The 13,083-nt window shown below is 42.9% G+C and overlaps 1 protein-coding gene across 2 annotated transcripts in view; it reads right to left on the bottom strand.

Moving 5' to 3' along the window:
- Window positions 1-12,719, bottom strand: part of PRKACB (protein kinase cAMP-activated catalytic subunit beta) — a gene marked incomplete at its 5' end in the record, with an annotated part of 119,084 nt that extends 106,365 nt beyond the window's left edge. The window contains one exon of one of the 2 annotated variants that reach the window (XM_081087866.1): window positions 12,416-12,719. In XM_081087866.1, the coding sequence (XP_080943992.1) occupies window positions 12,416-12,461 (46 nt within the window). The remainder of the gene's footprint in view (window positions 1-12,415) is intronic. The other variant, XM_081087865.1, reaches the window with a different exon arrangement.
- Between the last annotated feature and the right edge of the window lie 364 nt (window positions 12,720-13,083).

Below are 13,083 nucleotides of genomic sequence, written 5' to 3' on the forward strand. Positions count from 1 at the left end.
CCTCAAATGAGAAGAATTTTTCCAAGAGGTTGCCAAGTCACAGTCTCCCTAATCCAATGTCTTCCTACCTGAAGCCTGAGACCAATCTCTCCCTAATGATGAAAAGAGATATAAATGTCAAATAAACTATGTGCTAAGAAGAGAGGGAAAGAGGTATCCTCTGATCAAGCAAATGGACTAACATACCCAAATTGTCACTCTATTACAGAGACAGTACCTGCCGACCGAGGAGGGAGGGCTAAACAATTCTAAAATAGGCTTGAATTTTTTTATCCATTTAACTATCCATGATTTTAGCTTCCACTATGAGCTAGGAATTGTGCCAAATTCTAGGGATTAAAACACTAAACGATGTAGATACTGTCTCTGCCCTTACAGATGACAACGTGTAGTGGGAGAAACAGCTGAGAAATCAATGTTGGTGTAAGCACTACAATTACAGATGTAAACATCTCCAAAATGGACTCAAAGCTAGTTTCTATTCCAGTAAGTTAGTCAGAAATTCTATACTTATTTCTGTAGAAACTACTGTTTTATTTTTAGCCAAGTAATCATCTCAGGCACCTGTATATCATTGTAAATTTTATCATAAATATCTGTATGTATCTGTTCCCCAGCTTAAGAAACTAAGTCTTACTTTTATTTAAATTTATGGACAAGGGACTGTGCTTGGTACAAAGCAGGCCCTCAGTAAGTACTGATTGAGAATAATTAGATGATTGAATGACTCACAAAGAAAAGACTTCTATTTCTCTGTCATTCTATCAGTTGAACTATGGTTTATCTAGTAACCTCAAGCCTACAGCCTAAAGAGGAATTCATATTCTTCCCCAGTTCAAATATTTTTATGGCTCCTACTCATCTAGAGAGCTGAGCAAAGATTGAATGGGAGGGGCTAAATTATCAATAGAATTGGCTCCTACAAAGAAGCTAAGTAATCCTATATAGTAAAAGGCTAATATGCAAATTGTCCCCCCAGGAGTTCGACCGACCAGGAGTTCGACCAACCAGGAATTCAACTGCCCACTATGATGTGCGCTGACCACCAGGGGGTGGCATGGCATGAAGGAAGGCCCCAGTCAGCCCTGATTGCCAGCCAGGCCTGGGGCCCCTATCCGTGCACACATTTTGTGGCCTGGGCCTCTAGATCTGTATAAACATGTTCTCTCAAGTTTGTGGCCTACATACCACAATGGTCTGCTGATGCTATATAATCAACTACTTAAAAATACTTTCCCACCCTAGCCAGTTTGGCTCAGTGGATAAAGCATCGGCCTGCGGACTGAAGGATCCTGGGTTCGATTCCAATAAAGGGCACATGCCTCAGTTGTGATCTCAATCCCCAGTGAGGGGTGTGCAGGAGGCAGCCAATCAATGATTCTCTCTCATCATTGATGTTTCTATCTCTCTTTCCCTCTCCCTTCCTCTCTTTGAAATATATATATACTTTCCCTACCCAGTATGGCTCACTGGATAGAGTGTCAGCCCACAGACTAAAGGGACTGAAGGGTTGCTGGTTTGATTCTGGTCAAGGGCATGACCTTGATTGCAGGCTTGGGGCACATGCCTGTGGGAGGCAACTAATTGATATGTCTCTCTTACATGGATGTTTCTCTCTGTCTCTCCCTCTCCCTTCCATCTTCTCTAAAAAAAAAAAAAAAGATAAAAAATAATCCTTGGGTGAGGATTAAAACAAATTTTATAAAAATACTAATGTGGTATAGAAATTAAATATTTATTTTGTTACTTAAGACCCTAAAATAATGAGAGCTCAAGACAGTATCTTTAATTTTTTGGAGGACAAAGTCAAGATGGAGAATACAGATTTGCCAAAGACTTAAAGGTTTAGATTCAACAATTGCTTTATAGGAAAAGAAAAGTTTCAAAAATCATTAAAAAGTGAACGTATGAATAGTAGGCAATAGGGAATAAAACATTAAACCATGAGCATAAAGCCTGTGACTTAATACCTTATTATAGTAAGTCAGATAAAGATAACATCTACATTAGAAGGCAGTCCTGTTGTCAGGTATGCTAGTGTATTATTCATCATTGTGAATGATCAATTAGTGAATATTTCTTTTTATGAGTCCCAAGTTTGATTCAGAAAATCATTTGCATATATACAGAGTATTACTGAATATAATATATGTTACAACCAAAAAGTGAACAACCAAATTATTACTGCAGGAAACATTCTATACAATGCTTCCCACAAAATTCTCATTTACTAATCTAGATCTTCCAATAGACTGTGATCTACATGGAAACAACTCTTTAGCTCCCATCCTCTGTAAATTAAAAAAATAATAATTAAATGGGTGAAATATAACAGATTAAAATATAAAACTTTATGCTACACCCCCACATCAAGGGAAATAATTTATTATTTACATGATAGTAATAAACTTCATTAGAAAAAGGGATGGTATATTTATTAATAGTGGTGATTCTTTTGGTAGGTGTAAAAGCTGAAGGGGTAACAAAACCTATAAAAAGAGAAAAAAACTGAATTTTTCTAGCAATTGCTAAAAATATTATCTGCATTTATAAGCATAAATGTTTTACCTTTAACATAAATGATTGCAAATCAGTTAAATATATTTATTCTCTAAGCCTAGTTCATTAATGTTTTACTGTACTTCCTTTTATTTGCTCTACAATTAGCTTTTATACATTTTGAGGACTAGCCCATGGTTCTAGTGTTTCAAATTTAGGTGAACAATCCCAGGTTTTCTGTTTACACTACTTGATTTATATACTTCAGTGAACTTTCTAGATTGAAGAGTTGTGTTGTTTTTTTAGTTTATCCTCATACAATAGGCCTAACCTTTCTCTTACTCCTATTAGTTACCCCTGATCTTAACTTTTTCTGGATCTGCTATAAACAAAACATCACAACCACACATTGTATGCTAAAGGTTTCACAGTAAGTAGAATGAATAAGCCAGTCAGAGAAAGACAAATATCACATAATCTCACTTATATGCGGAATCTAATGAATAAAATAAAATGACGAATAAAATAGAACCAGAGGCATGGAAACATGGAACAGACTGATAAACTTTAGAGGGAAGGGGAGAGGAGGGGCAGGAAGAGATTAACCAAAGAACTTACATGCATTGCCCATGGACACAGACAATAGGGTGGTGAAGACCTGGGGCAGGGCAGGAACGGGTGAAGGGGGGCAATGGGGGAAAAGGGAACATTTGTAATACTCCTAACAATAAAAATAAAAAAAAAGAGTACAATGTTCTATGTTTTATTTCCAATATATTCTCCTGATGACCAACATTCAGACAGTCCCTTTATCTGTGGAATATGAGAGTACCTTCAAAGATCAACAGTTATTCATAAATTTCTTAAATCAAAATTTAGAGACTATCATTCTTTAAGTATTAAAAATTTTTCCCTAATTACCTTATATTTGCTCACACTGAGGCTCATTTACCACTTCCCTACCCGCATTATTTTGTGAGAACCTTCTATAATTTATTCCCAAATCTTATTTCTTTTAAAATGTACATTCTTTCTTTTAATAAATACATTGGAATGATCCTATATAATAAAAGGCCAGCCACCATAAGTGCAATGATGGGAACGACCAGAGACAAGAACCACAACGGCTCCTCACCAAGCTGGCCCTGTCCCCAAGCAAGCAGTTACGAGCAATCAGGCAGGCAGAGTGGTTAGGGATGATCAGGTAGGCAGACCAGCAGTTAGGGGTGATCATGTAGGCAGGCAAGTGTTAGGGCAGATCAGGTAGGCAAGCCAGCCGTTAGGGGCAATCAGGTAGGCAGATGGCCCCTTGCTGGGCTGGCTCCACCCCCAAGTAAGTGGTTAGGGGTGATCAGGCAGGCAGACCAGTGGTTAGGGGTGATCAGGTAGGCAGGACAGTGGTTAGGGGAAATCAGGTAGGCAGATGGCCTCTTTCTGGGCTGGCCCTGCCCCCAAGGAAGCGGTTAGGGTTGATCAGGTAGGCAGACAGCCCCTTATAGGGTTGGCCCTGCCCCCCAGCAAGCAGTTAGGGGCAATCAAGTAGGCAGACCAGCGGTTAGGGGTGATCATGTAGGCAGGCAAGTGGTTAGGGGTGATCAGGTAGGCAGACGGCTCCTCGCAGGGCTGGCCCAGCCCCCCAGCAAAGAAAGAGGGAGGCCTAGGCCACCAGCAGCGACTCTGTGGCAGGTGTGTAGCTGGCCAGCAATCGCCCCCCAGAGAGAGGCCCAGGCCAGCCAAGCCATCACACCCCACACATGTCGGTGGCAATGGAGGGGGGATAGCACTGCACAGATGGCAGCAGTGGCAGTGGTGGGGGTGGGGCCAGCTGCCTGCAGCCAGGGGAAGGAAAGCCCCGGTAGGCCTTGATCGCAGGCCAGGCCTAGGGACCCTACCCGAGGGGTCTCGGATTGTGAGAGGGTGCAGGCCAGGCTGAGGGACCCCCCAAGTGCATGAATTTTCGTGCACCAGGCCTCTAGTTGGATTATAAAGCTGGAAGAGTTCACAGTCTCATTATCAAACCCATCTTTCTTAATTTTATATTATAGCTTGGAGACATTAAAACACTTGTCCAGAGTGAAGTAACAGAATGTATTAGGAAACAGAATTTGATTTTCTTATTTGAAGTTCATGTTCTTATTATTAAATTATATCTTAACTTTTAAAAAATATATTGTTATTGATTTCAGAGAGGAAGGGAGAGGGGGAGAGAGACAGAAACATCAATGACGAGAGAGAATCATTGATTGCTGCCTTCTACACTCCCCTACTGGGGATCAAGCCCGAAACCCAGGCATATGCTCTGACTAGGAATTGAACCATGATTGTCTGGCTCATAGGCTGATGCTCAACCACTGAGCCACTCCAGCTGGGCTATATCTTAACTTTTTAGTATCTATTTTAAAAGAATCTTGGGGAAGAAAACTAATATTTACTTAACATAATATGTGTTTGTACTATATTTTACATGTTCTGTCCAATATTCCACATGACTCTACAATGTTCAAAAACTTACAGGATGCATACTTTAATTATAAAAGTAATATTGTATCTGACTTTACATTAATTTGTGTCTTTAAAAGTTACACTGTTCTCATCAGTGATTTGGCTTTTACTCCTTTCAAAACATAAAAGTTAAACTTTTAGTAGCTACAGTTGTTTTTTTTTTTTTTTAATATATCTTTATTGATCTCAGGGAGGAAGGGAGCCGGAGAAAGAGACAGAAACATCAATGATGAGAGAGAATCACTGATTGGCTGCCTTCTGCATGCCCCCCCCCCCCACACTGGGGATCAAGCACACAACTAGGGCATGTACCCTTGACTGGAATCGAACCTGGGACCCTTCAGTCCGCAGGCCAATGCTCTATCCACTGAGCCAAACCAGGGAGGGCAGTAGCTTATAGAAGTTATATCAGATATTATAGTTCTACTAGAGGCCTGGTGCACAAAATTCCTAGACAGGTGCAGTCCCTAGGCCTGGCCGGCAATGGAAGCACGAGCATCTGGCATGGAAGGGCAGGTCCCAGCTGAGCTCTGGGCCCTGTGCAGCACATGGGCCCTCAGGCCACCACGTGCGCCCCCTGCCTGAGTCATGACGCCCAAGTCCCCACACGGAGATTTGGTGAGCGCAGCTGGACGCCGTGGGCTGGGCCAAAGCATGGGCCTCTGGGCCGCCCAGTGGCACTGCATGGAAGCCGGGTGGGCAGCACACTCTTTCCTGGCTGGCCTCATAGACAGCTTCTGTGTGAACCCACAGGGAGCCTGACCAGCCCCTGCGGTCCCGGCGGCTGCGGTCCCGGCGGCTGCAGTCCAGCTCACCCAGAAGACAATGTGCAGGTGCAGGGCAGACTCCTCACGGGCACCTGGCACCTGAGTGCAGGGGCTTCCCAGGTGCACAAGCCCTGGTGTCCCCAGGGAGGGTAGCAAGGGGAGTGAGAGCAAGCTCGGCGTACACCCTGCATTCTCAGCGCACCTCTGTCCCCATCACCCCTGGCCCCAGGTAGCCGGCAAGAGGTTGCAGCACGTTGCCAATGCCTGCCATGTTTCACGTCGCCCCCTGGTGACGTCAACCACACGTCATAGCGAGTGGTTGAACACCCGGTCTCCCAGTTGAATGACTGCTTGAGGGGACAATTTGCATATTAGGCTTTTATTATATAGGGCAGTTTCTAAACAGATGGTCTTAAAAGGGGGAGCAAAACGAGGATGAAATGTAGAAAAGATCCCTTGACCATCCAAGATCATCCCCACTCCCATAGCTGGGAAAATAAAATAATATCCATATATAAAACAACCAATCAGATATAATTTCTCAAAGATGCCATAGGCACCACCCAGAGTTCAATATGCCCCTCAAACCTGCTCTTTCCCTTATATTCATTTCTAACTCCATTATAGGCATCGCAACCCATCCACCAAGAAACAGAAGCTAAAAACTTGGGAGTTATTTCTAATTCCTCCTTTTCCTCACTTCCCAGATGCTATCAGTTAAGTACATTCCTTCTTCTTTTCAAATTCCCCACATTTCAAGTCCTTTCCTGCACCCCTATCGCTAGCACCTTGATTCAGACCCTAAAGGCCCCTCATTTGAGTGAGGAAGTCTGCTAATTGATCTTCCTGCCTCCACCCCACTTGTTCCAGGGTGACTCATTGTCACATCACCATCAAAGTAATCTCTCTAAAACCCAAATTGTGTGTCTCTCCCTTATTTCAAAGTCTGTAATAGCTCCATAATGTCTATGGCATAAAATTCAAACTCTTTCCATTATATGGCCTCTGTCCATATCCACAATCTCATCTTTTATTATACAGTTTCCCCTCTCTCCTACCACTCACCCTACCCTCCATCACTCAGTCTAATGGACAGCTTGCTTCCTTTTCCCGAATATGCCATGCTGCTTCACTCCTCTGCATCTTTGCTCACTCTGTACCCCTTCTATAATCCTGGCTGCTGAACGCTCACCTCAGGGTTCACCTCCTCTTTGAAGTCCTTTTTGAACCTTACCCTCCCTACCCTCATGTAAATGGCCATACTTTCAGTTAGTTCCCCCGCTGAACTTCTATGAAAGCACTGTAACAGCCGTGTGTGTATGTGTGTGTGTGTGTAAGTTAATTTGCTGACATGTCTGTCTCCCCTTCTGGAATACAGGCACTCTGGAGAGGTACGGTGTCTTGTTCAATCTTTATTTTCATAGTCCCCCTTATAATCTGTCATATATTGAAAGCTCGATTATCTGGAATGAATGAATGAACAAAGAAAAGAACTATATAGGATACTCTTGAAGGAATATTTTTAAAAATTAAAATACTAAAAATTATATGACACTGTCCTGGGTATATTTACCTCCCATAAATTCCACATTTTTCTATTTAACATAATTTTTTTTCATTAATAACTTAAGATTTATTTCCTGAGGAAATCTGGTCACATGCGTGAACTGACATTTATTATCACCGACTTATATAGATAATTTTGTAAATTATACTAGTTGTTTTATTTTATCAATTTAATGGGATACCAAAATGATTTGTGGTCAATCCTGACTGTGATAGGATCTTAATAGCTATCCTGGCTTACCTAGGATCTTTTCATGTACTGCTTCTGCCACTCAGCCATGGCCTGCTTGTTTTCTGAGCTGGCTTTCCCACCTCTAATTAGCCTGCTGCTGGCAAGGAAGAACAACAATCTGTCCGCATCTAAGTGGAGGACACTGACCAGGAGAATGGGAAAAATGGTTCCTGAACATGAGGTAATTTGATAAAGTCGATAAGCTGCACAAAATGCATCGCAGAATCACAAAACTGGATGAGCTCATATGTATTTATCATCCAAATCGTGTTACTGTTTGTTTTGACTTTTTAATTCTTTTTCTTATTTTTTAGCCCAAGGAAGACTATTCCTAAGTACTTCTGCTAATCCAGTGAATTGCAAGAAATATCTTCTACTGATTTTGAAAACATATGTATTACTTGATGACTGAGGGATGCAGAATGAAGTCAGGGCACCAGACCCTCTTCCTTAAGCTGCTGTCACTGAGGGTGTGGCTCAGCCCCAGCTTCTTCAGAAGTCAGGCTCTCAGGCTCTGAAATGGAATGACTGCATAGGCTGATCTCTAAAATCACTTATATTTCTAAAACTTTATGCTTTTATGTATCCACTGAAGTTTAAATAAGTACAATTCAAACTTTGAAAGGTATATATTTTCAAGAGTATATTTTAAAGAAAAACACAGAAGAGTTAGATATATGTGGTAAAGTTGTTCTGTTATCAAGTGTTAAGATATATCAATAACATTTCTTTGTCCACTACAGTAGGACAGCAGCAACATGTGCCTGATAACATTGCTCCAAATAAAAATTACAAACTGACCAACCCATTCGTTACATTTCAAATAATTGTCCCAATGAGAATAATTTGATAGCTTCTTTTATCACTTCACAAGATTTATTCCAACTGCCATAATGACCTTCAGTTTCCATTAATAAACTTACATAAAAAGCAGTAACAGTTAAAGCTTAGGAAAGAATTATTCTTTGGAACAATTTAAACATATTTAGATAAATATTTAAAGTTTCCATCCTGTTTTCTGTAAATATTCCAAGATTATTCCAAACTATGAGCTTCAAATTATTATTGTCCAGAGGGAGAACAGTTTGATAACTTAATAAAAGAAATACAGTAGTTCCCCTAACCATGGGGGATACATTCTCAAGACCCCCAATGGATGCCCAAAACTGTGGATTGTGCTGAACCTTATGTATACAATTTTTTCCCTATACGCATGTACTTATGATAAAGTTTAATTGATAAAGTAGATATAGTAAGTGCTTAACAATAGCAATAATGAAAAAATACAACAATATACTATAATAACAGTTATGTGAATGTGGTCTCTCTCTCTCTCAAAATATCTTACTGTACTATATTTACCCTTCTTGTGATGATGGGAGATGATACAATGCCTATGTGATGAGATGAAGTGAGGTGAATGACAGGCATTGTGGCGTAGTTTAGGCCACAGTAATGATTACTTGAACACAAGCACTGTGATATAATAGTCAATCTAATAACCAAGAGGGCTACTAAGGGACTAACAGCAGGTAGTGAGTACACTGAACAAAGGGGATGGTTCATGTTCTGGGCAGAAGGGAGTGGGATGGTGCAGAATTCCATCATGTTACCCAGAAAGGCGCAAATTTAAAACATACAAATTTTTTCTGGACGTTTTCATTTAATATTTTTGGCATACGACTAACCACAGGTAACTGAAACCTCAAAGAGCAAAATTGTGGATAAAGTAAGACCACTGTATTAGATGATAGAAGAGGTTACTATCATTATGAAAAACATAAGCACTATACAGGCCAGTACTTGCTAATAAAAATCACTGATATGATTCAATTACCAAGCACACTTTTTGTTATGCAATTAGCACATGATTTAGCTTAAATTAATACAGCTTTAAGAGGGAAAAATGACAATACGTCAGGCACAAATAATTCTTTACACTTTCCATATTCTTTATACTTTTTATTATAGTACAGTTAGTTATTACATTTGTGCAATAAAAAAGATAATAAAAGCTCTACCTCTACATTTGCTTTTTAAAATCTTCATGTCACCTTGGTTGTAGAGGACATTTTATGAATTGGACCCCAAAGGCAAGATAAGTAAAGGCAAAAATAAATGAATGGGGCTATAGCAAACTAAAAAGTTTCTGCACAGCAAAAGAAACTGACAACAAAACAAAAAGGCTAACAACTGAATGGGAGATGATATTTGCAAACAACAGCTCTGACAAGAGGTTAATATACAAAATATATAAAGAACTCATACAACTCAACACTAAACAAACAAACAATTCAATTTACAAAGTTGGCAGAGGACCCGAACAGACACCTCTCCCAAGAAGACATATAAATTACTAATAAATATATGGAAAGATGCTCAACTGCACTAGCTATTATGAAAATGCAAACCATAACTAAAATGAGATACTACCTCACACTTGTCAAAATGGCTATTAACAACAATACAGGTAATAACAGTGTTGGAGAGGTTGTGGACAAAAAGGAACCATCATTCACTGCTGGTGGGAATGTAAACTGGTACAGCCACTATGGGAAACATTATGGAAGTTCCTAAAAAAATGAAGAACAGAGTTGCCATATGACCCAGCAATCTCTCTTCTGAGTATCTACCCGAAAAAAACTCTAAAACATTTATTTGAAAGATATATGCACCCCAATGTTCATTGCAGCATTATTCACAGTGGCCAAGACATGGAGACAACCAGTGTCCTTTGATAGGTGATTGGATAAAGAAGATGTGGCACATATATAGTAGGGAATACTACTCAGTCATCAGAAAAAAATGAAGTACTGCCATTTGCCACAACATGGATGGACCTTGAGAATATCATGCTAAGTGAAATAAGTCAGTTAAAGCTAAGAACCGTAAGACTTCACTCATATGTGGGATATAGAACTGAAACTCATAGACACAGACAACAGTATGGTGGTTACCAGAGGGGAAGGGGCTGAAGAGGGAGTAAAGGGTAAAGGGGACCAAATATATGGTGAAGGAAGATGAAAGTGTGTGCATTGATAATTTGGATGATAGTACATCCAACTTTCTAGAGCTCCTGAAAATTAACACAAAACCTTATTGGTGAAACATACACCATATAATCCGATACCAATATTCATATTAAACAAAATGAACAACTAAATCTTTCCAAATCAGTTTTGCTTTACTGATACAGGAAAAAACACATACACAACTTTGTACTTCATGCTCAATTACAAAATTAGCTATTTGAAGGACAAAATATGTTACAAACATAGAAACATTAAAAAATACACAACATTAAAAAATATTCCAGTTTACACAACTGGAATAAATCATCAGGCCTTCCCTCAAATGCTGAGATGTAATTTACTCAAGGTGATTTAACAAATACCTTTTGTTATTCGTTCATTCAGAATTATAAAATCTGAGATGAATCTGGCAAAGGCAAATAAATATTTTTTTACACAACAATCCTGCTATAGTATATATTGAGGGGGACCAAAGTTTTGCCACCCCAAAATGTGCCTTTTGGGATATAAATTTTTAGCTGGTTTTTAAGAAACAAAGGACTCAGAAAGAACATTTGACCCTCTCCCTTTACCTGCCTACAGGAATTCAGAGAGAAAAATGTGCTTAATGGAAAAAGAGCATCACCTTAGCATCATAATATAAACTAAAAGTGTCAGGGAGAAATGTAGCAAAGCCTGTTAGACTCCTCTCTATGACCACACTGTTCCTGAGTGGCCCAACAAGAATTTGTTTAGCACGTGTTTGTTTGCTCTTTTCATCTACCTGCAAATTGCCTACTTTTTCTTTGGAATCCCAGACTCCTGATCTCTTCTCCTTGGTCCAAAGGGCTGTATAGACCTCAACTGCCCAATGTCTTCAGGTTTCCTATCTCGTGCTACCTCCAAATGCCTATCAGCATGAATTCTGGAGATTTTCTCCTGTTGCTCTGCCTCATGTTAACTTATTAGCCCAGTTAGAAAAACTTAGAAGGTGGGAGCAAAATCATTCTTTTTTTCGCCTTCACTATATATCCTTATAGCCACACAGACATTCCATGTTCATAATTTTTGCCTGCTTGGTGTGAAGTGTGGCCTGCCTGCACTTCGAGTGCTCAGAAGAAATCCACCATATTCTGGAAGCTCTTCAGCTCCGAGTGCCCTTTAAGTTTCACATGGCAGTAGCAGATTCCTGAATGTCCTAAGAAAAGGCAAGCCTGCATTGCTTTTTTCGTCTAGTGGATAAAGTTGCTGTTCAGTATTATCATATTTTCCATTCCTAATCTGAAGAGGGAGGATCTCTACAACGTAGTTTCCCACTCAGGATTAACGTCACCTGCGGGGAGCAAGCCTAGCAGCCCCTCGCCTTGTGGAAAGGCTTGGTTGCAACGGTGATGGAAGGAGAAGAGCCAATTCCGCCCACAGCACTACCTGTGGCTCCAAAGAAGGGGGTCGGGGGAGACAAGCGAAGGTTGGGATGATACAAGGGCCTTCTTTGTCCGAACCACATTTGGGGAAGTGTTTCAGAATGTGTGAATCCCCTCGCTCTAGTGAGAAGGGGGAATCGCGGGGACTTCTCCCCTCCCTCCCCCCACCCTCCCTCCTCCCTCCTCCCTCCTCCCTCCTCCCTCCATCCGGCCCAACGCGCGCAGCCCTCACGCCGGACCGGGGGGGAGGGAGGGAGGGGAGGAAGGCAGCTGGTCCCCAGGGTCCCCTCCAGCAGCTCCCGATAGCTGCTGCAAGGCCTGGACCATGCCCGCGGCCTCAGGGCACCGACCCGGAGGAGCGCCCGCTGCCCTCCCAGCCGCCCGGAGGGGCCCCGGCCCCGGCCCCGGACTCACCGCTCTCCACCTCGCTGCCTTTCTTGGCGGTCGCCGCGTTCCCCATGCCTGGGGCGAGGGGAAGAAGGGGTCAGGGAGGGGAATGGGGGCTGGGGCCGCCCCGCCGCTCCACGGGCAGAGGCGACTCCCACTTCTGCACGGGTCAGAGCGGCGAGCGCTCCCGGCGCGGATGCCCTGAGCACCGGCGGGAAGTCGGGGCCGGTTCCGAGCGCGGGGACCCAGCGAACTCCTCTACCGGGGCGACGGCAGCGCGAGCGGCGGCGGCGGCCCGGCTGCCACGAGCAGACACTCCCCCTTCCCCGCCCCGCCCTCCCTGCGCGCTCCGGGCAGCCGCGCGCCCCGGCGGTCCCGGCCCCTCTCCTTTCCGCGGACGGGCGCGCGCCCCGGATGTGACGCACCCGCCCGGGACGCGGCGGCCCGGCCGAGGGGGGTCGGTCCGGCGGAGGTGCACCCGGGGGGCCGGGACTGGCTGGCTGGCGGCCCGCCGAGGCCGGATGTCGTCGTCCGGGCTGGTGTCCCGACGAGCCGGGCGTCTCCCGTGCCCTGGAGCGGGGCCTGGAAGCCGCGCAGGGGCTGGGGTTGCTTTGTGTCCCGCATCGCCGCGGCCTCTCACTCCAAGGCCGCCTTCTACCCGCAGCCCCTGCCGGAGAGAATCGCACCGTCGGGTA

Source organism: Myotis nattereri, assembly GCF_964212035.1.
Source record: "Myotis nattereri genome assembly, chromosome: 3".
In the NCBI taxonomy this organism is placed as follows: domain Eukaryota; kingdom Metazoa; phylum Chordata; class Mammalia; order Chiroptera; family Vespertilionidae; genus Myotis; species Myotis nattereri.